The 22480-nt window shown below is 35.9% G+C and overlaps 1 protein-coding gene across 1 annotated transcript in view; it reads right to left on the bottom strand.

Annotated features, from left to right (window-relative positions):
• Nucleotides 1–8051: 8051 nt before the first annotated feature.
• The window catches only part of LRRC2 (leucine rich repeat containing 2), a gene marked incomplete at its 3' end in the record, with an annotated part of 57397 nt that continues 42968 nt past the window's right edge, over nt 8052–22480 (bottom strand). Inside the window, exons 5-8 of the mRNA XM_082013650.1 lie at nt 13324–13469; nt 11006–11161; nt 9574–9710; nt 8052–8101 (exon numbers count right to left, since the gene is read on the bottom strand). Coding sequence (XP_081869776.1) covers nt 8052–8101; nt 9574–9710; nt 11006–11161; nt 13324–13469 — 489 coding nt within the window. The remainder of the gene's footprint in view (nt 8102–9573; nt 9711–11005; nt 11162–13323; nt 13470–22480) is intronic.

The following is a 22480-nucleotide window of genomic DNA, read 5'->3' as shown; positions in this document are numbered from 1 at the left end:
CATCCACACAGGCCTCCTGGCATTTTTACTTGACTTCTTGCTCACTGGCATGAAATGCTCTTGAGCTTGGAGGAGGTGATCCTTAGAGATGAACCAGCTTTCTTGGCCTCTTATTTCTTCCAAGGCCTTATCCCATGGAACATTTCAAGCACATTCGTGAAGAAGCCAAAGACTGCTCTCCTGAAGTCCAAAATTGTGATCTTGTTTTTACTCTGCTCCCTCCCCTCTCAGGATCCCAATCTCCACCATCTCATAGTCAGTGCAACCAAGGCATCCTTCAACCTTCACATCACCAGCAAACCCTTGCTTGTTTGTAAGTATAAGGTCCAGCAAAACACCTCTCCTAGATGGGTCCTCTATCATTTCCATCGGGAAGTTTTCATTGATTTTCTCCAGGAAACTCCTGGATTGCTTATGCCCTGATGTCTTGTCCATCTAGCAGAAATTGGGGTAGTTGAAGTCCTCCACAAGGACCAGGGCCTGCTAACATGAGGCTGCTTCTAGCTGTCTGTAGAAGGCCTCATCCACTTGTTCTTTCTGATCAGATGGCCTATAGCAGACACACACTGTAGCCTCACACATACTGGTCTACTTGTTAACTCTTACCCATCAACTCTCTGTTGGCTCCTCATCCACTCCTGGGGAGATCTTCATGCATTCCAGCTCTTCTCTCACATAAAGAGGAGCTCCATCTCATCATTTCTCCAGACTGTCCTTTCTAAAGACCCTGAACCCTTCCTTTGCAACACTCCAGTCACACAAACCATCCCACCACATCCCAGTGACCCCAATAGGATCACAACCCTGCAACTGCACACAGATCTCTAATTCCTCATGTTTATTCTCCATGCTGTATGCACTAGTGTGCAGACACTTCAAAGAGCCACTCCAGCATGCTGTTTTCCCAGAGATTACCTGTGAGGTTTCCCCATAATTATGTCTTGTAAGCACTTGCTTATATGCAGATGCTTGAACACTGTCTTGTGAATTTTGCTGTCTTTCACCCACATCACTCCACTCCTTTATGTCAGTGCTGTCCATCACTCCCTCACAGGGCTGCTGGTAACTGTGTCCCTCTCCCGCCATTCCCAGTTTAAACCTTTTCTTACCAGGCCAACCATCCTGCTGGCAAAGGTATCTTGATATCTTTGTTCCACTTATTTAGGTGGATCCCATCTCTCCCAAGCAGATATTGATCCTCAAACAGGGTGCTATGGTCATAGAAACCAAACCCAGCTGGCAACACCAGCTCTGCAACCAGTTGATAACATGTAGTCAACCCTTTCCCCTCACCAGCGGATTGAGAGGAACACCAGCTGGGTCCCATAACCCTGACTATCACCCCCAGAACTTGGTACTCTTGAGATTGTACCTGGTAGTATTATTCATGGCCATGTGGGACAAGAGCAGCAGATAATAGAGAGTAGGACAAGCTTTAGCAGTCTTTCCACAACATGCTGGATTAACGCCCCTAGGAAGCAGCAAAATTCTTTGGACAACAGGTCAGCTTGGCAGGTGAGTGCCTCAGTCCCCTGCAGCAGGGAGCTGCCCACCACTATCATTTGCCATTTCCTTCAGGTTATCCGGCATGGTCCAATTAGTCATCCTGGTTGCTTCACTTGAAAGCACACCCATCTCTGCTGCTTTGAGGGCACCAAACCTGTCTCACATGTGCAAAGCTTCAGGTAGAGCAAGAGCTTTCCTGTCTGTAATGTGCCCTGGGACAAACCATGCAAAGGAATGGTTAAGTAGCAAATATCAGAGTGTTAATTTAGTATCATACCTAGAGCATTAAGTGACAGACAGGCAGGAGAGAAAAGGGATATAAATTAATCCCCTCAGCCAGGATATAGTATTTCTCTGTTAAGAACTTCTAACCAGGATGCCAACACCTGTTATACACATAACCTGCCAAATGCTAATTACTGCAACTGATTCAGGGACAAGCCAGTTTAGCAATTGATTGTCAGTACCAGGTAGCCAACAAGCTCTTGAAAATTACATGCTGAATTTGTAGAAGAGATTTCTAATATGAACTTCTGATTTTTTAATTGTTAGGTATATAAGAGAGTGGGAAAAAAAAGAAAGAGTAGGAAAGGAAAAGACAGGTGAAACAGAGTCCTGACACCTTTCCCCATTTACCCTAAGCCTGAAAGCTGCAGGTAGTTTGCCTTAATACAGTACAATCTTACACTAGTCCAAAGAGGAAAAGGAACTACAGGACATCTTCTGGGCCGAGGTTTTCCTACAGCAAGACCTTCCAACATATGCAAAGCCTACTTATAACATAAAAGCAGATATATCCTAATCATTTTCAGCCATATCACAGTATTGTCAATGGTCACTTTAACTAAAATACTACTGCTTTCTTTAAACCTTCATTCCTTAAGTCATACACTACCTTAAAATGCCAACAAATGCTTTGATGTACAGCTCCCATAGCTGTAGAGGAAGGAACCCTGGTGATATGGACCTTTTTAAAATGTAAAAACAAAACCTGATTTACACTTTTAAAAAATGAAAAGCATAGTCACCTTTAGCTATCTGGTTGTATCAAGTGTTGCCCCTTGTAGTTCCTGCAGTTGCCAACGTTTAACCACTGAACTCATCTTCTCTGAATGTACCCAGAGCAGAGAGCTGACCTGCTCTACCTCCTTGAGGCCAGGGCAGCACCACAACAAACTTGGGATCAACTTATTTTCAAATATTTATCTTGACAAAAAGTTATACAGATACCACAGGTGACATATCATTGCAGCTTTTAAACCAGCAAACACAGACCAAAAATGACACATTAAATAACCTTTCATGCCATTCAAAAACCTGTAGGAAGTCTGAAAGAAGTATGTTGTGGTGTTCCTCTGTGCAAAACACTGCAACTAGTGTACACGCAAAAAATCTGACACGTCACAGACACAGACATCAGCTTCAGTAGCTCAGAGGAACACCACATGTATTCCACAGCTTAAGGCCCTACAGTGTAACACATTGTTTTTTCTAAACTTATTATTTTATGTCATGAAGTAATACACAGGGCCAAAGGCTGACTTAGCCTCAACTTGTCTGGACCTGTGTAATGAATGAAAAAAAAAATGTGATGTTGTATATGTAAACCTGGTTTCGAACATTGCTCTTGTATAGCCTAAGACTGATTTTTAGTTCTCTGTGCTCATATCCTTCCTTACAGATCTATTCACCATGCTTTGACAGCTTATTTAATTACTTTATAAATGTTGCTGTTGGTTTTAGGAAAATGCTGGAAGCATTAGTGGAAAATAGAAGCTCTGAACATAGCAGAGGCAGTATGTTTAAGATGTAATTGATTTTTAGATATAAAATGCATCTTTATAAAAATTTTTGCTGAATCTCAAGTAGTTATGTTGCAGTTGGCAACAAGAAAATAGGGAAAGCTAAGAGATAGTAATGACCCTTTTGTATTAATGCCAGTTGGCACGTAATGAAAACACCATGCAGATCCCGTATTGACACTAGGCAACAACCATATCTGTTAATGGGCCAGTGAAGTGAAGAAGCGAGCAAGATGTAGGACAGGATATAGTCACAGCCCAAGTAGCAGATTCAGCTAGTGAAAAGAGAGGACCCTCTTCCTGAACTGCTCAACATATACAGGGGTTCCCCGAGAGGTACGTAACCAGAGTTATGTTGAGTTACTGTCCTCCTATTTATTAGGACTAGTTCAAATGATGCCTCAAAATCAGAATTAAAAAATAACAAACCTACTTTCCAATCTTATCCCATCGTCTATGAAGCAGGAGATAATCTGTATGGAAATCCTCCACAGATCAAGATCTAACAGCTACTGAAATCAAGTCACATCATCAAGAAAAGAACATTCCCTGTTTAGCATTTTGCTCAATGCTTCATTTGCAGAAAATAAACACACTAAACAGTTCTGATGGTATTCAAGGAGAAAAAAAAAGATATATTATCCAGTGTAAACTGTAAATTTTAAACCAATATCTTGTGCAAGACTATATTATTTCTAGGTACCCATTAATTAAATTTAAGGTTATTTGCTTTCATTATAAGTTCATCTTCCTAGTTTATACTTTACTATCCTTAAAAACAAAGCCAAAACAATGCAGAACAAGGAAAAGGAACACAGTGGAAAATCATTATCTGATTTACTTTTGCACATTGAGCCAGTGAGTATTCTTTAACACATATTTCAGTTGCTCCCAGTCTTCCTGCTTTTGAATAGTGGCTACTTGCGAAGCAGAAGAAAAGTGTTGGGGTTTAGGCAGTGTAGTGTTTGGCAAGCAGTCACAGCCAATAGAAGTGCTGTACACAAACATGCTTGTTGATTTTGCAGCTCAGGAGAAAAAACACGTTGTTTTCCTTTAGGTCTCTAAGTATCTGACATCAGAATCTTGAAAATAGCATAAATTGCCATTAGTACACACAATTCCTTTAATTAACAAAATTATTTCCTTTCAAAAATTGAAAAAGAAAGTATGCAACCTGCCAACCACAGCATTCTCTTCTCTGGAAGTGTTCTTTTTTAGTGAAAGATAATTGTTTAAATTAAAATTACTAGTAAACTAACTTGGGTACCAAACCAATAAAATTAGACCAAATTCAAAATGAGGTGTCTTTTGACACACTGATTCTGTACTGCAATGACACTAATAAAATTGTATTTAACAGCATGTGATTAGTACGTTCGCACAGTATTTTTGCTGTACAGGACATAGAAGTAGAACCTAAATGCACTTATGCTGAAATCAGGACTTTCAGTTATAGCTGACATTACCCACTGGATGTCTTAGGTGTAATAGAGACAGTCGTATATGTACGTCATCCTCCCCTTAAACACAGGTACTTAACAAATTCTGTGACAAAAATAATCCTTTCTTTCTCTGGATAAGATTCTAGGAAGTAATGTTCTACAAGAGCCAGAAATAAAAGCTCTCAGCCCTGCAGGGAAGTAGCTGGGGATACTGGTGGATGAAAAGCAGGACATGAGCTGGCAATGTGCACTTGAAGACCATAAAGCCAATCATATCTTGCATCAAAAGGACCATGGCCAGCCCTTCAAGGGCTTTATTCTGCTTTATATCCCCTTTACTCTGCTGCCATGAGACCCCACCTGGAATGTTGCATCCAGATCTGGGGTTTCCAATACCAGAAAGACATGGACCTGTTAGAGCAGGACCAGAGGAGGGCCACAAAAATGATCAGAGGGATGGAACACCTCTCCTATGAGGACAGGCTGAGAGAGTTGGGGTTGTCCAGCCTGCAGAAGACACCAGAGACACCTTATTGCAGCTTTTCAATACATAAAGCAGGCTTATGACAAAGATGGAGAAAGATTTTTTACCAGATTCTGCAGTGATGGGACAAGGGATAACACTTTTAACCAGAAGTAGGATAGATTTAAATTGGATCTAAGGAAGAAATAAATTATGATGAGGGTGGTGAGACATTGGAACAGGTTTCCTAGAGAAGTTGTGGATTCCCCATCATGGGAAGTATCCCGGGGGACATGGCTTTGAAAGCCTGATCTAGTGAAAGATGTCCCTGCCTGTGGCAGAAGACTTGGGCTAGGTGACCTTTGAAGGTCCTTCACCCAGCTGAAACCACTCTGTGATTCTATGAACATTAGATTCACAGAGGTCCAAAGTCAAGTTGGGGAACACTGGTTTGATCCCCTGTGTACCACTGACCTTGAATTTTGCATGGCTTAATTGTTACAGCTTTTTTTTAAGGAAAATGTTAATCTGAACTTAAAAATTGCTAGTGACTGAGAATTCATCAATGTTTTCTGAGTTGTCCGTGGTTACTTTTACTGAAAAACAGGCCTTTTGTTTCTAGTTCACATCTGTGAATTGAAGTTTTAGCCTTCTGCCTTATGTTTGACTGCAGAAGTAAAAAATCTTATTTCTAGACTGATTTTTCATTGATAAACATTGTCAAGAAAATGGACTTCTTCACTGTTCAATGAACTTAAAAATGCATGTTTTCTATTTATGCTATTCATTTTCTTCTGAATGTTCCTCAGTTTATCTGCATCCCTCTTATCTGTGAACAGCAATCTTTCAAGTAAGGTTAGCAGCAATGCTAAATAAGTACTAATACAACTTCTCTATTCAGGTAACTTCTGTTTATATATCCAACAATTCTGACACTAGAATTTGCACTGGGAACTTTTATTTAGTTAATTACATTTTCAACCCTAGGTTTTCTTAAAGTTACAACTCTCATAATGGACATCTCCATTCTATTAACACAGCAGCTGTGATTTCCATTCCTATGATTTTTAGTGGATCATATTAGACTGCAATAGAATGTTAGAAATAGAATTTCAAGCAATGACGAATCAGATGATTTACAGAAGTTTATTACATCAATATCAATACCTAATCAACCAAATTTATAATTTCACTAAAAGAAAGTTTGGTAGGACAGTTTCAGATAGTCTGATTTCCATAAGCCCACTTTGATTGCCACTATTTTATCATATTTCAATATCTTTGTAATAAAAAAAATTTCAGATCTTCTATTATTCTGTTTCAGATCAATGTCAAGTTTTCTTGGAGTTTTTTGAAATTTTCACTTTGTTCCAGGACTTGCTTAAAATTAGCATTAATACCTAGAGACCAACTCAAAAGGTTTCATTTCGTATAATAATATAATGGCAGAAGTTTGTGACTGGAATAAATAACACACCTAGTATTTACAGATTCTCTTCTTTCAGAATATTGAAAGTTAAAAAATTAAAAAGGAAAGAAAACATCAAAAGCAGAATTTTTTTAATGAAAATCTTGAGAACCACATCCGCTGTTGTTTTGCTTTTTAGATATGACTGGCTTAAGTGACACTCCACTGCACAAAACTGGACATAGCTCATCTATAATAAAAAAGCAAGTTGTAAATATGATTTCCCCTAATTGCACTCATACGTTTAGGACTACTTAAATTCTCTAATTTGAGTCCAAATTCTCAAAGACTCAAGTCTTTTTAGATTAAAAAGTACTGATTTATTAAACAAAATATATGTAAAACTAGATTTCTGAAACTCTACAGTATATACACTTACATAATTATATATAAACAGATTATTAAATAGCAAGCAACATAACTTTTTATCCAGCAAACTCATTCTTATACAACTTGGAAAATTCCAATAAATGTCCACAAAATCCTGTAATCTGAAACCATTAGTAGAAGAACTTTATCATCATTTTGCTGATAGCATTTGTTCACGCTGCTTAGTCCTTAAAATCTTACTTAATACACTGCTGTATTATAATAGTGCTTAGCACAGAAGTTTCAGTTAAGTTGATACTTGAATTTGCAAACAGGTAAAAGCTTATAATATGCTTGAAAAAAAGCAGCAGAATTGCTACTTTTTCTATATATAAAGTTCTTGAAACATATCTAAGCTGAAAATCCCAAGGACAAATTCCTTGAAGAGCAGAAAGTAAATGCAAACAACTATGTATGTGGCTTTTTAAAACTGTTTGCATTTAAAAGTTTTTATTTTCATTAAAAAATAAGTTTTTAGGTTTTATTTTCATTTTTTGTAAGTTTTTTATTTAAAAGTGTTTGCACTTTTAAATATTGTAAAAAACTAAATGTGTTATTTGGTCTTAAGAACACAACAGATCATATACATTTTCTAAGCTAATCCTTCCGCTCTTATAAAATCAAATCTCTTTTTAAGATGATGATATATGTTCCGCTGTTTCAACTACAACGTACATTGTTTTCATCCTGAGAGGATCTATGCCTGTGTTATGCTTTAGTACAGTGAACTTTTACTTTCAGCAGGTCTATATGTAAATTAGTGGCTGTTGCTGTGGACTTGAAAATAAATATATTGATTTAAAAGGTGGAACAGCATCTTACAAAGGCTCTGCTGCTCTTTGTTTTATCTGTAGTTACTGGGAGCAACTACAATAACAAGTAATAACTTCATTATGATTTTGAAGTGCTTCTGGCCATCTATGGTTTCCAGTGTTTTCTATTCAGGTGGATAAAAATAGATTTATTCTGATATTCACTAGTGATGTAGAGATTTTTGATCTTCAGAGCTGAAGACTGAATAATACTTTCGTAGTGTAGGAAGGAGTAGAATCTGTGAAAAGAGAAAAAGAAATAAATCTCGGACTTCAGCTATGTAAGCCAGCACAAATAAATGGAGCCTTTAGCTAGCAACAGCTAGGTTTGGTTTTATTTCAAAGGTACTCTATGAGTGATCTCCATGCTGTTTTTCAGAAATTCTGCTGGCTTGTATTGTATAGAAGCTATTCCTCGTCCAGTCTGCTTTTCAAAAGCAGGTATTGGCATAAAATATAGCACAAGAGTTCAGAAGCAGGAAATCCAAGAGTGATTCATGATACAGCCTCATCATAAAAAGCATGGAGAGAAGGTTTGTCTAAGAAGGCAGAGAAGTGTACCCCTAAGCTGCATTACCCCAAAGGAGCATAAAGCTTACCTATGCATGACAGGACTAAATGCAGGTTTCAGGCAGCCTGGTAGCCATTATCTTAGACTCCACATTTCACAACTATGTAAATACAACTCTACTGTATTTACATGTTTCACGACATGTTTCATGAGTATCTCTAAAGCCAAATTATGATCTTATTTTTTCCTCCATTCCTTCTCTGCATTTTAACCACTGTTGCTTCCATTATCAGAATCTGGCGTATTTATAGCAGACTTCATTTTAGAAATAGACAGCTTGAATACTCAAGTGTGCAGCTCACAGACATTAAAGGACAAAAGTCCAGTATCACAACATGAAAAGTATTATGCAGCCACATCCTGTGGCCTTTCTTTACATTTCTGTCTTACATTTCTCTCTCACTTACATGAAATGAAAGGAATGAAAAGACACTGTAAGATTAATTCTACAAAAATTCATTTCTACACACAAAATGTCAGATTTCACAGAGCCTATAAGGTATTTTGTCTCACAGGAAATTTTCCATTTATTTCCTAACACATTTTACTAAACAAGACTCAAGACACTGACAGTTACTTAATTACAGTAAATATAAGACAGAAGAGCAAAATAAAATAATATGTAAATTTTCAGGTACTATGCAATAAAGAAAAAGGCAGTGATTTTTCTACAATTATTTTAGAGTGGTTAAACAATTAGTATTTTGATACAGATCCACTGTTAAAGAATGTTCTACCAATGCAAAATTTCATATATACAGTGTTTGTTTTTGAGGAGGAGAAGCACTTCTGCAGGAATTCAAAATCACTAATGTTAATCCCAAGAGAGGTAAATAAATCTGGAGAATGAGGATAATCATTGCATACATTATCATTGAGTTAAGGTTAATGCATATACAAACATGCCATTAATTTTGTATATATTTCTTCAATATCAAGTGTTTTAGTTAGAGCCCAAACTTTTAACAAAACACATTCAACGTTTTCACTTCTAGTCTTATTTAATACTATAACAGACAATTACTGTTTAAGGGTAATCAAGCTGTACTTGTATGCTTGTACTTTTAAAATGAATGTTTTTTATGTATGTCTGCATTTATATCTAAGATAACGGGAAGTTTACTGCAAGTTAACACATACCCCTTTCCTTTAGGTCTTCAATGTATGCTTTCATAAACTCTTTCTCAAATTGCTCCCGTTCACGTTCACTTTCTACAATTTCTTCAGTGTCTTCACACACAATAGTTTCAACTGGGCTGTCCTTGAGGCTTATGAATCTAGAGGGAGATTAACACAGAAATGTACGCAACAGGCTTCTGAACATCACTGGACAACATGAATGACCACTTAGAAGTTGCTACTACAGCCAGAAGGGGAAATGTAAAGCACATTTGTCCAATTTTTGCATTATGTCATTGTTAATATCCATCTATTATTAGAAATAAAAATTTCAAATGGCACCTTCTCTATACTGCATTTTCCATATAAAAATGATCATATTTATCTCTTCTCACCTATCTACAGATATAATTCTTTGCAATAACAGGTATATTTCTTTATTATGGAATTTCTGACAGGCTACACTGTAATTTCACGTCTGTTAATGAGCAGTATGAACTCCATCCTAACAACATTGTCTAACAATCTGGAATTTTGCCAGTATCACTTAGCTGACAATATGTATCTCCGTTTTTTGTTTGTTGTTATGGTACTTCTCTTTTGCAATGCAAAACTGGACACGCATTGTTGTATTTGCAAATTTCCTAAATACACACATTGCAGGTGAAAAACTTGATGGTTACATAAACAACTTAAATAATGTGCAAATTAAGTGCACAACGTTCTGAAAATCTCTGATGATATTACCATTTCAAGAAGGAAAAAAAATTTAAAAAGTCAATAAAATTGTTACTTTCAAAAGAACAGATATTCCAACAAATCTTAAGGCTTTTTAAAATCTCATTAATTGCTGTGAGTCTGAGGTTGGTTGAACTTGGCTTGCCAGGTGCCCACCAAGCATCTCTCACTCCCCTTCCTCAGCAGGACAGGGGGAAGAATATAAGATTAAAAACTCATAGGTTGAGCTAAAGACAGCTTAATGAAGAAAACCAAATCCATGCACAGAAGCAAAGCAAAGCAAAGCAAAACAAAAAAAATTATTCTCTACTCATCAACAGGTGATGTCCAGCCACTTCTTGGAAAGCAGGAACTCAGTATGTGTAGTTCTCTTGCTTTGGAAGACAAACACCTTAACAAGAAATGAACCACCTCCCTTCTCATTTTTCTTAGTTTTTATTGCTGAGCATGATCTCATATGGTATGGAATATCCCTTTGGCCAGTTTGAGTCAGCTGTCCCAGGCTCGGTTCCTCACAATGTAGGGGAACTGGCAGATGAGAATCAGAAAGCTGTGGGTCCTCTGCAATTTCCAATCTCTCTAGTGCCCTCTTAAGGGCTCTGATATAAATTGGGTCAGAATTTGACTACTAGATATGGTAGAAACTGATGCTTGTGAAAGTATTTCTACCTTATCTTCTTAAGAACATATTCCTTTCTTTCTCATTTTTACTTACTTTAAACCTGTGGTTGACTCACAGACAGCTGTGGGTATCTCAACCAGGTCATCACCACTGACAACTAGCAAAGCGAGCTTTGGCATATTGACCAGAGCTCGTGGAAGATAAGTCAACTTGTTTTTCTGCAGGAGAAGTGTCTGTAGTTGATCTAACCTGTAAAAATATAAAAGATAAAAATAAGTTAAAATATTTATTTCAGACAGGAACATCTATCCAAAACAGCAATACAGACTTAATCTTGTATAAAAGAAGAACAATTACATGCACCATCTTTGGCTTCTCAAAAATGATTCAAACTACACTTCCACAGATTTTCATCAACTTTAACATAAATTTCCAGTCATGATTCAACATTATAGCTCTTAATAGCACACCTCTGACAAGTACTCAGAAGCATACCCAAGTTAAAGGTTACAAAAATTGCTGTGCTTTCATACAGAAGATATTGACAGAATATGATATAAAGCCTCACCATGTGTATCCTGGACCTAATGAAAAATATGGGTGACCAGTTCACACCTTTGCCTGTATGTTGGTTTCTGTGAACTAGATATGTCCATTCTAGGTAGTATATTCCCATCTCTAGTTTTTCGCTAGTAATTAGTACTGTGGGGAGCAAGAGAAAGACGAACTCCTGGTCATACGGCTCTTGCAAGCTGTCCCACTGAAATCAATTTAATGACAATGTTTTGTAGAAGAAGGCACTGGGCTTCTTTTGCTTTATTTCCCCTGGATTTTCCTAATGCAATAGTAATTTGTGGCTGAACAGTTATTCCTTGGAGTAGATAGAAGAGAAAAAGCACAGCAAACTGATGAAACAACTTTGTCTCATTTGAGCAGAAGGATCCACTCCTAAAACACTGTTGCAGGCTATTGCTTATCAGGCCCATATGGTCCGTCTGAATTCAGGGAAAGTAAGGCTTCAGTTTACTGCCAGCTCATCATCTTTAATCACAGACTTCATGGTGGTTCATTGAGGTTTTTCGACATTGCAGGCATTGAAATCATGAGTCTCAATAAGAGGATCAGTTTACTGCAGGTGGGATATCCTAACATTTTCTAGTCTTCAGAATGCATATGAAACCAAGAGATCTCAAAATGCAAAACCCAAAGTCAAACAAAGAAAATCTTATTTTGTGGTGTTTGACTATGATGCTTTGGTGTCGAGGCTGGCAACTCCATGTGAAATGGAGGAGATGAAATGTAGAAAAGGAATATTTTTCAGATAGGGAAACGTATATAGGTTACAGGGAAAAAATGACCTTTAAGTTAAGTGGGTATCCTTCCATAAAACAAAAATATTCTCTTAGAAGCTCTTTGAAGCTAATCAAATCTCTGCTCAGATCCCCTGGAAAAAAATGGCAGGTTTATGCTGCTGGGGCTAGAGCATGTGAATTACTAATACAAATTAAGATTTCATCCCTGCTGTCAGAGAAATCTGTGATTATACAATGTCCCAGAAAAGTCTTTTTGCCCAGCAACAAAGGTCTTGTGAAAGTTAAGGCTGAACGTGTTTTCTGTGAAGTTTTTTCTGCCTCAGGGATCTCTATTCCCAGATCAATAAACAAACCATATTTTTTTCAATAAACTTTAGTTAATATGTGTTTTGGTTTACTTATGGCTATGTAAAGTTTTGTAAACCAAGTTTACAACAGGACTCCAGAGTGAATAAATGGGCCTCAGGTTAGTAACTTCTATTAAAAAGATCAGCATGATTTTTTTAAAACTAGTTCTAGTGGATGTCTAAATTGAGAGAGTGTATATAAGTGTGCACATGCATATATACTTCAGAGAAGGAAGAGAGGATTGTCAGTGTTTTCTTAATCTTAATAATATTTTTCTGCTTTACTGTCAAAGTTTATCAGGTTCTTTCAGTAATTTAAATGTGCTTTAGTTCATCTTTCCTTCCACACCATCTACCCTCTAGAGGGATACTGCTGCTAACTCTACATGGTGAGTGCCCTTCACTGGAACTGAGGCAGAGTATGCCCCATGAAATTCCCAAATAACAATGCTTAGATGTAATGACAAATTATCATGAATGCAGCAGAAAACATAATTAGTTAACTAAACAGTAGAGGTGCTGACTGTGCAATCTGCCATCAATGATCTGGAAAATGTAGTTTCTGTTTTCTGACCTAGTCCGTCAATAATAATGGTAAAGCTTAGATGCAAAACTATCTATCTGTCTGATGCATTTCCAGACTGATTTTTTTCATGTGATTTTTTCATTAATGATGTACCTTGAAAGCTTGTTACTTTCTAGATTTGTTTTATAGTTCACAAGCCTGTCAATGAATTAAAACATAAACTACCTGTCTATGTCTTCTGGGAGGTCTTTCAGGTTGTTGCTGCTAATATCCAACCACTGCAAGTTAGACATCCGGAGTACACAAATTGGAATAGAATGGAACTTGTTTGCTGACACGTCCACAACTGTGACTTGTTTCAGGTTACTCAGCTAGAAAGAAGCGGTGCTTTATTTACATTTTGCAAATACAAGATGACATTTCATTCACCAAACATTCTTATTCCTCTCAAAACACTTAGAAAAATAAGAATTGCATTATCTTTTTACTGAATTTTTTGCCAACGTTCTCTCTTAATCATTTTATATGGAAAACAATTTCAGAACTAATTACCTCCCAAAGTGTTCATCACCTTTCTAATACTGTCATGGTATTGAATGAAACTTTCATTCTGAAAAAAACTACAGTTTTGGACAACAACAAGGCTGAAACCACACAATGATTGGGTTCCTTCCTAGGTTACATATGAACTAAGCTCTGCTGACAAAACAGTTTTGATAATTAATAGATGCCAGATTACTATTCTCAAAATCAGAAATTTTATAACTCTCATCAAAAATATATAGAATTCTGTTCCTGTAAGTCTTTTATGCACCAAGAGTGTATTGCTAGAAGACCCTTGGAAAATTAAATTGCCAGTTTAAGCCAAGAGAAAATTTAGTTCAATATCTTTCAAAGATATTTAAAAATACATCTTCTGTACTGCAAACTAAATATATAATAAGGTGCACCAGAGTTTTTTATTTGAATACTTTTTAAAGGAATTACATTTTTTAAGTAATAAACCTTTAGTACAATGAAGGTTAACTACTAATGTAAAATATACCTGTTAAAAAATAAATATGTTAACTCAAGCTCTCTGTGTACTGAATCAATTATTCACACTACCAGTGTTCATAAAACCATGCAGCTAACTAAAATGAATGTCAAAGGAGTATAAATGTTAACCCAAAAAAGGTGCTTTAGAATGGAAATTATGTCTCTGATCTTCTAATCATATATCATCATCACAATCTAGCTCTACAGATCCTGATACGAAAGAAAAAAATAACAGAAAAAATTCACTGGTCTTTGCCTGAAGGTTTTGTAGAATGTAGAAAATAATTAGGAACCAAAAAGCCCAAAACAAATACATTTTCCACTTCCAAAGTGAGCAAAATGCAAGCAGCATAATAAATTATGAAAAAAATAGAAAGTAATAAAATACATTCTGAATCTTTGAGAAGGATTTTTTAATTATTTTTTATTAAGGGTCAAGTCCTGTTGTGTTATATTTTATGGTGAAACTTATTTTCACTGCAATACTGAAAGACTTTCATCTTGATTTGACCTTTGCCATTTAAAATGCTCACACTCACAGCTTTGTGCTGTGTCAGAGCCACTTTGGTTAGGGATATTTTGGCAATTTTTTTTTTCTTTGTGGGGTGTGGGGTTTTTATTTGGTTGTTTTTTTGTTTTGTTTTTTTTAGATACTACCTCATATTGCTGCCAGACCTTAAAATTTGTGAAAATCTTTCCAGGGAGATTTACTGAAGTTATTGTATTACAAATGATTACATAATTAAGTTTATCTTTCAAAAGCACAACAGAGGTTCAGAGTTTCTCAAGTCAAAAAATATAACTTTGAAATCTGCCCACCACTGCATTAAGACAGCCTTGGTGAGGCATTACCATGGAAATGTCTCACTCCTGATTCAGAACAGGTAAGCATTCATTTTATTCTGACACTTCTCACTTCCAAACCATTTTGTCATTTTGAGGACTGACTACTAGCAATGAACACTCACTCCTATACTGTAAATTTTCCAGACACTGAATCTTTTTTCTAACAAAACAGAACTTCCCTTCGAACAAGGAAAGCGCAGTGACTTTTCTAGATTGTAGCAATGAAAGAATAGAGAAAATAATTGTCACATCTTTACACTGCACTTGCGTTATAGTTTCAAATTATTGTCACAATTCCAAATCCCAAGAAAATATTTCAAGTTTCTCTGCACTCAGAACAATTTGTTGAAACTGCTGATACATTTCTTTCAACAAACTCTCCCTAAAAGGAATTTAACAGGCACAGAATTAAAACAATGGTGTCCCACAGGCTTAAATGGCACCCAACATGTTCTCAAACCATCCCCAAAGAGGAAAAGCCACAGTCTCCAAACACCAAGCAGCGGGTTATTTTAAAATAAACTGACATCACTGTTCCCTCAAGTTTCTAAACACTTTGCTTTCACATGTAGTCACCTGTCATGCTGAAACAACTTTGTAACATTAACACTAGGTGGTAAAATCATATTTCTTCAACAGCAGTAATTTGTTTTACATGTTTTCCTGAAATTACTTTATTGCATTAAATATTAAAAGTAACATTAATATAGCAGTATTATTTTTTAATAAACAGAGCTGTTTCTGCCATTTTTCATATAATATTGAAAATAGATTGTTTTAATACTTGATTAGATGAAAACCTACATTTTTCAGGAGTCTATACTCCCATAAAAATGTACCAGCAAAACATGGCCATGGACTCTCTTGAAATAAAGTTGGGTTCAGCAAGCCACAGAGTATATGGAGCCATGATTATATTGTGTAAGCTGCAAGCCCTCAGTACTCATTCCTTTAGGGTAATATTTAACAAAACCTGTCCATTTTCTATAGTATGTTGAAACCTAATAGAGTTTTTATTTAATCTGTCTCTGATATGTTACCAACAAACACCGATGATGTATGATGCATTTGAAATTATGGCAGCTATGTATTATATTTTCTAAAGAAAACCCTGTGTATTTTATTTCTTCTTGAAGGACTGATGGATTTTTGCACCTTTTATAACATTTCATTTTCAAACAAGCATGGGTCCCTTATCATTTTTACGTTATAATTTATTTTTGCTTGATGTTGATTTTTTGCTATTTTCCTCTATTATGTGACTTTGAATCAATCAGTACATAGGCTTTATGCAAGTTCCCTTTCAAAAAATTGCTATATTTGATAGTCTAGCTACCTGAACTCACTTATTGTGGTCCTTATGTTTAATCGCTCTTGTCATTTTTATTTGACAAACTGCCCCATTTTGCCTATCCTAATAATTTTGTTCATAGAAATAATCCAGATAACATTGTAGAACTCCACTGCTGCTCTTTCCCTCTGACAGTTAAACCTTCAGTTGAAAGAAAAGGACACCATGTCCTGGGCTGAACAAGTTGTTTGATTAATGGGTGTGTTTTTATTTCTGTTCTGCTTTTTGCCATGAAAAGGATTTACTGATAATGTTGTATGCAAGTTTATCATGAGTTGCCTACTACTTAGCACCAACAAATGAAAAGGTGTAAAATCACCTCAAGTTGTACCACAAAAATACTGTATTTTTCAATTACACGTAAACATTCTGTGACAGAAACGCACCCCATCAAAGTCAATGTATGACAAGACATACAAAGGATTAACCCAGAAATGTCTATCAATGCATTACAAATGTACTTTTGCCAACAAATTTCAGACTCAATGAATTCAAAGAAAATTTGTACCACTTCAGTAGGATAAGGTTATCACATAAGTTGTCTCCCAAAATGCATAGATTGGCACTTAGCATCTCATTAGCTTGCTGAAAGCTGTATGGTATATATGACAGAGGAGCACCCTGGGTGCAAACTACATAGTTGCCCATTTAGATCTCAGGCATTCAAACCAAATCCCCAGCTTTTCTTTCACAGATCTATAAGTGCAACCTCTTCTATAATCTCATTGACATTCCTGGAGAAAAACAACAATTAAAGAAACAGGGTACAAGCATCTTTAGAGGCAAAAGATACCTTTCATTAAGATATACTTAGATATATATAGCCCAGTCCACCATCGGACTTCCAAACTGGACTCTTAAACTTGAGGAGGCAAAGACATTTAACAGTCAATCCCACCCCTTAAGTAACAGGGTACTCATTCACATATTTTTTGACAAAATCCTCTGAAGCATAAAAATGCATGACTTCAAAGAGCACTTCATTTGGTGGTAACATGATAAGCTAAATCCAAGAAATGTATGTGGAAATAAGTCTTTACCCAAATGGCATTATTCTGATTTTGCAATGCTAAAATCCTAAATCTTTTGCAGAGTTAATCCACACAGAGACCCTATTATTCTGATGCCAATGGAAGTTCTTGCCAAGTAAGAACTTCTTACTTGGAAGTTTAACATTATCCCCTTTCATCTTTGGAGCATTACCATCGTTCAAACACCTAATGTTTAAAGTCTAATAGAGTAATTATAGCTATGATGATCTAAGCATAAAAAGTTCACAGAAAGGGACTTTGCTTTTTATTAGAGCAGTTTTTTGTATACACAAACCTTTCATCTGATCTGCAAAGAACAAGAAAGATGGCTGCATATGCAATATTCACAAAAATATCAGGCATTGATCAGTCACAGGTGTTTGAAGAATGACATAGCAGTAGGAGCAGGACTATCTTTATACAGTTAAAATCCCTAAGAATGGGGATCATGTGTTTAAATTTAAGTACAGGAGTTGTTCCAAGCCAATAGATGAGTCATATGCATGATATTAAGTACCCGATCAATGATTTTCTAGGCTGAAGCCAAAACAAGTCTGCTGTCTCAAAAAATAAATTTATGTTGATTAGTTACATTAAATTTTCATAGTATTAGTGCTGCAGCTACACGCAGTCTGCATATATTATTGCACTTTTTCCATCATAAAGTCATCCTATCTTCAAATCTCCAAAACTTGTAAATTAAGGACACACATTAGAAGGACAAACTAGGCTCCACCAAAAGTCAGTTACAGTTAAATGAATCCAGTATCTCACTTTCGGGGTATACTCTTCACATGTTTTAATTAAAACCATTAGAAGAGGAAGAACAGCAATGTCAATAGCATATGGTCATTAACTGACCTCTCCAGAATGTTTGGGTAGGAAGTGCCCTTTGAATATACTAAAAGACCCTTTTAATATAAAGTCTGTTCCTTCACTAAGAGATGACCAAAATTGTTCACTTTCACAACAGAATAGGGACAAAGTCAAATTTTTTTTTAATTTCTGCTCCAAGATGCAACAGCAATTGAAGAGATACAATTCAAATGGTGCCATCTTACTTATGATTTAAACATATACAAAAATTTGGTTTTGCCATGACAATACACTGTAGCTTGTGAAGTTAATCTTCTGATTTTAAAAACTGAGTATGTTTATTTGAGCTCATTCTGAAACACAGATTAAATCAGTATTTGTCAAGGTGGGGCAAATGGAAAACACCCAAAAGAAAAGGAGACCTTATTCTGTAGCAAGTCAAAAAAGATATTACAAACAAAAATGACAGCAAAAGTAAAGAATTATAACACATTGTTTGATGGTTTTATTTTAGATTGATAAAATAGTATCCATTCATTTGGAAGGAAAAAAATATCAAGGATATTTGAAGACATGATATCAGTAGACGACAAGCAGGTAACGGTATAATATTGACAGAAGCAAAATAAATACTAAGAAAAATGATGTGAGAAAAACATTCAAGCAGAACTAAAAATGTGGTCCTGTGGCTTTAACCTGTTACAGTAGCACTATTTTGATGATTGATGATGAAATCTTTTCACCTTATGTATATTGGTGCTGGGCAATGACAACAGCTTTCTATACAAGATTGAACAGCTATAGCCTGATAAACTTGGAAAAAAGACTTTCATGGAATGTCAGCCAGAAATCAGCTGGCTTATAAATGTAAGTTGAAGACATAATATTAAGGGGAAAAAGACATTCTGACTTCAGCAGCGGAAGGCAGAAGGTTTGCGATCTGTGAGCTGCCTCCTACGATAACAGGAATAAGCATCTCCATGTTTTTTTGCTTTACAAACAGAAATGGTAGAACTTCTTTTTGCCTTGGCATGACGTAGCTTCACTAAAATGCACAAGATTCTTGTCTGCTGTGGTGCCAGGCACCAGAGCAGTTCAACAAATACCACTAACTGGCTACCAAGCAGGAGAATCCTGCAACTTGGAACTGGAGTTATCTGAAGCAGAAGTCTCATAAAGAAAACCCCTAAATTCAGGAAAGTCACAATGGAGGTACGTCTGTTTTGCAGCCTGTGACATGTCTGATCTGAAATTAGACCTTATCTAGTTGACAAAACCGTTGCAAAATATCTATCATCAAAACTATTTTTCTTTTAATGTCACAGACTACATGTGCATGACACTGATAGTACAGAAACCTACAGCTGAGAACACTGTCAACAGTTAAACACAACAGTTCACAGCTTTGTGGCTTGCCAGAATTATAGCAAATTTTCTCTCCCTTCTCTTCCGTCCTGTCTCATAGTGGTGTTAGATACATGCGGGGTTTTTTTATATACTTTCTCTGAGGTGGTGACAAACCTAACATGAAAAAATTTGAGTTCATCTCTTCCCAAAGGATTCTTTTCTTTCTAGATTAAACAATATTGCTAGGAGGCTTTAGGACTTGCTCTGATACAAACATGTAAAATTTGGAGAAATAGCTAATATTAGTAAATGGCTTAGATATGGGAGAGATCTTTTCCTGACCTGAACAAGAAAGCTGAGGAATGGTTGGACTTGATGACCTTGAAGGTCCTTTCCAACCTAGTGATTCTGTGATATGCTGTATGCACAATGGGCAGGTTTTTTGCACAAATAGATATTTGGCTACTTTCTATGAATTTGCTGGTGCAATTAAGAGCATGAGGCTATGACGTCTTGGGGTGCTTAGTGCTTCATTGTTATTTTGCACTACTCCATCCAGGCTGTGTCCAAGTAACCTGAGTGTGTCCAAGTAATTTAAGGTATTAAATTATTATTGTCCTTATTAAGAGCCTGATAATAAAAATATAATTGAATACTTATTCATGTACTTACTTAAGAAAGCTTGTAATGAAGCTAGGCTTCCAAGACTCATTTTACAGGAAGAATTCCCCTGACATGGAATTTACAGAGACCTGGCACAGGCACTGGACACATTGCAGCCCTCCTGTAATAACACCCAGACACATGATCTTTGTTACTACCCCAATGATGAGAACATAACAAGCTTACAAAACTCATGTGCTTTTTACTAGAAATTCTTTAATGCTTCTTTTCTTTCTTTTTCTCTTTTTTTTTTTTTACTTATATATTGATGAAGCACTTGTTGAAATTGCCTTTTAGAAAAAAAAATTGCCTTTGTAGAAAATAACTGGCCAGGTCCCGAGTGTAGCCAAGAGGCCTCCATATTTCAGGCAAGGTCCTAGGTCTAGATTACATCAGGAGCTCTTCCATTAACTCAGAGTACCTCAGGAATAGGTAGGCACAAACACAACTGAAGACTTGGTCCATAATGCTCCTTAAATTGCTAAATTTTGTCCTGTGTCACTTAAACAACAAGGAAAATATGTCTAATAAAATCAGTCACCTGGCCTGTCCCAGCATAGTTACTCAGAAGATAAATTTTGTAGAATCAGGTTTCATGTTACTGAAACAGTATAAGCTCAGATATATTTCACACTTTTCTTCTATGTCCTATATCAAAATAACCAGCTTCCAAACAAGTGTTTTACTACCCAATCCCCTTCAGATTGTGTCCAAGCAACTTAACTTTGCTTAGCTACACATTGTTGCTAGAGACTTATATTAGCCTCATAATTTTTTAATAGTAAACAACAAAAAACTTTTGCATATCTGTGTATATCATGTTCAATGCCAGATAGTATCTTCTGTGAACACGAAATTTTACAAATACCTATGTAATGCTTTGAGTATATAAAAACATGAATATAACAAAGGAAACTATGACTACTGAACAAATACTTAGGAGTAACTTTTATCATTAACAGCATGCATCTAAAGCTGTCAAGATTTCCACAACTGCAAATAATATCTAATATGGTGAAGTTCAAACTAACATAAGAACAGTGAACTACACACTTCTTAAACTGATTGAAACCTGGGAAAAGATCGAAAGATGAAAAAAGTAACTATATACAACTTAGTGAAAGTCTTGTTTCAATATGCACTAATGGTCAAAAAAAGTAAATAAATAGTTGGATATATATGTAATATGGTATACAATAATTAACACCAAAATTACTTGCCACTAAATAAAACAATTGTACATACAAAACACCATACTTCTTGTCAGTTTTTCTCAAGGAAAAATACCACAGTAGATGGGATTCAGAGATGAGAAACAGTCATTAACAGAATGGAAAATCTTTATTATTTTTGTTAATTTTTTTGTTTTGCAGTAGTTCTGAAAGACCTAAATAATAGATAGGAAATACTGTAAATATTGGAAGAGTTTAGCAAGAAATTATAAATTTGTCATGCTTTCTTCCTTCACAATACCAGATCAACATAACCAAAAACTGCTGCACTTCCCAATAAAATGTTGCACTTCCCAATAAAATTAAAACTTTATACAATTAGGCTATAGGATTTGCAATAGCAACATGTTTTTCAGTTTAACAGCTTTGCAGAATTCAGAGGAAGCTGATATTGACACAAATAATGAAAACCTCTATTTCTATGTTACAGTTAAAACAAGCATAGCTCAGATTTTTTCACGCTCAGAAAATGGCACAAACACCTCACTGATGTTCTAGTAGAATAATACTGAACACTCTATATTCAGCTTGTGTATTGAGATTTCAAAGGTGAAAACTGCTAAAAGCTGAATTCTTTGGAAAGCAGATCTTCAACTCCGCACGTTACTAGTATACTAGCATCATTATTACCAGAGCATGTAGAACTGCAAATAAAGCTCTGTGATGTTACACTGTAAAAACACATGTTGAGAGATCTATGCTGTGCAGTTTTAATATCATTTATAGCCATGACAAGCAAATGGGAGAAAGCTAACAGAAACACAATGGCAAGTCACTTAACCAAGGTCAAAAAATATGCCAGAGAAAGTAAAACACAGGTTTCCTGATTTCTAGTCTTGACATACTAAGGACCACTCCAGTTACATGTTACAAAAAGTCTCAGGCACCTATCAAGAATTTCTTTAATTATGGTAGTGAAATTAGTGGGGATTTAAGATGCTCTGTATTTTTATAACCTACTCATTCTTTCCTTTTTTTTTAAAAAAAGCATTCTACAATTCTGAAGTATCACATTAGGACCTCGAGTCTAGTCAAACTTTTTATTGCCGCTAACCAGC

Source organism: Phaethon aethereus, assembly GCF_964289735.1.
Source record: "Phaethon aethereus genome assembly, chromosome: Z".
Classification (NCBI taxonomy): Eukaryota; Metazoa; Chordata; class Aves; order Phaethontiformes; family Phaethontidae; genus Phaethon; species Phaethon aethereus.
Note: the sequence above shows the minus strand (reverse complement) of the source record. Positions and strands in the feature narration are given on the sequence as shown.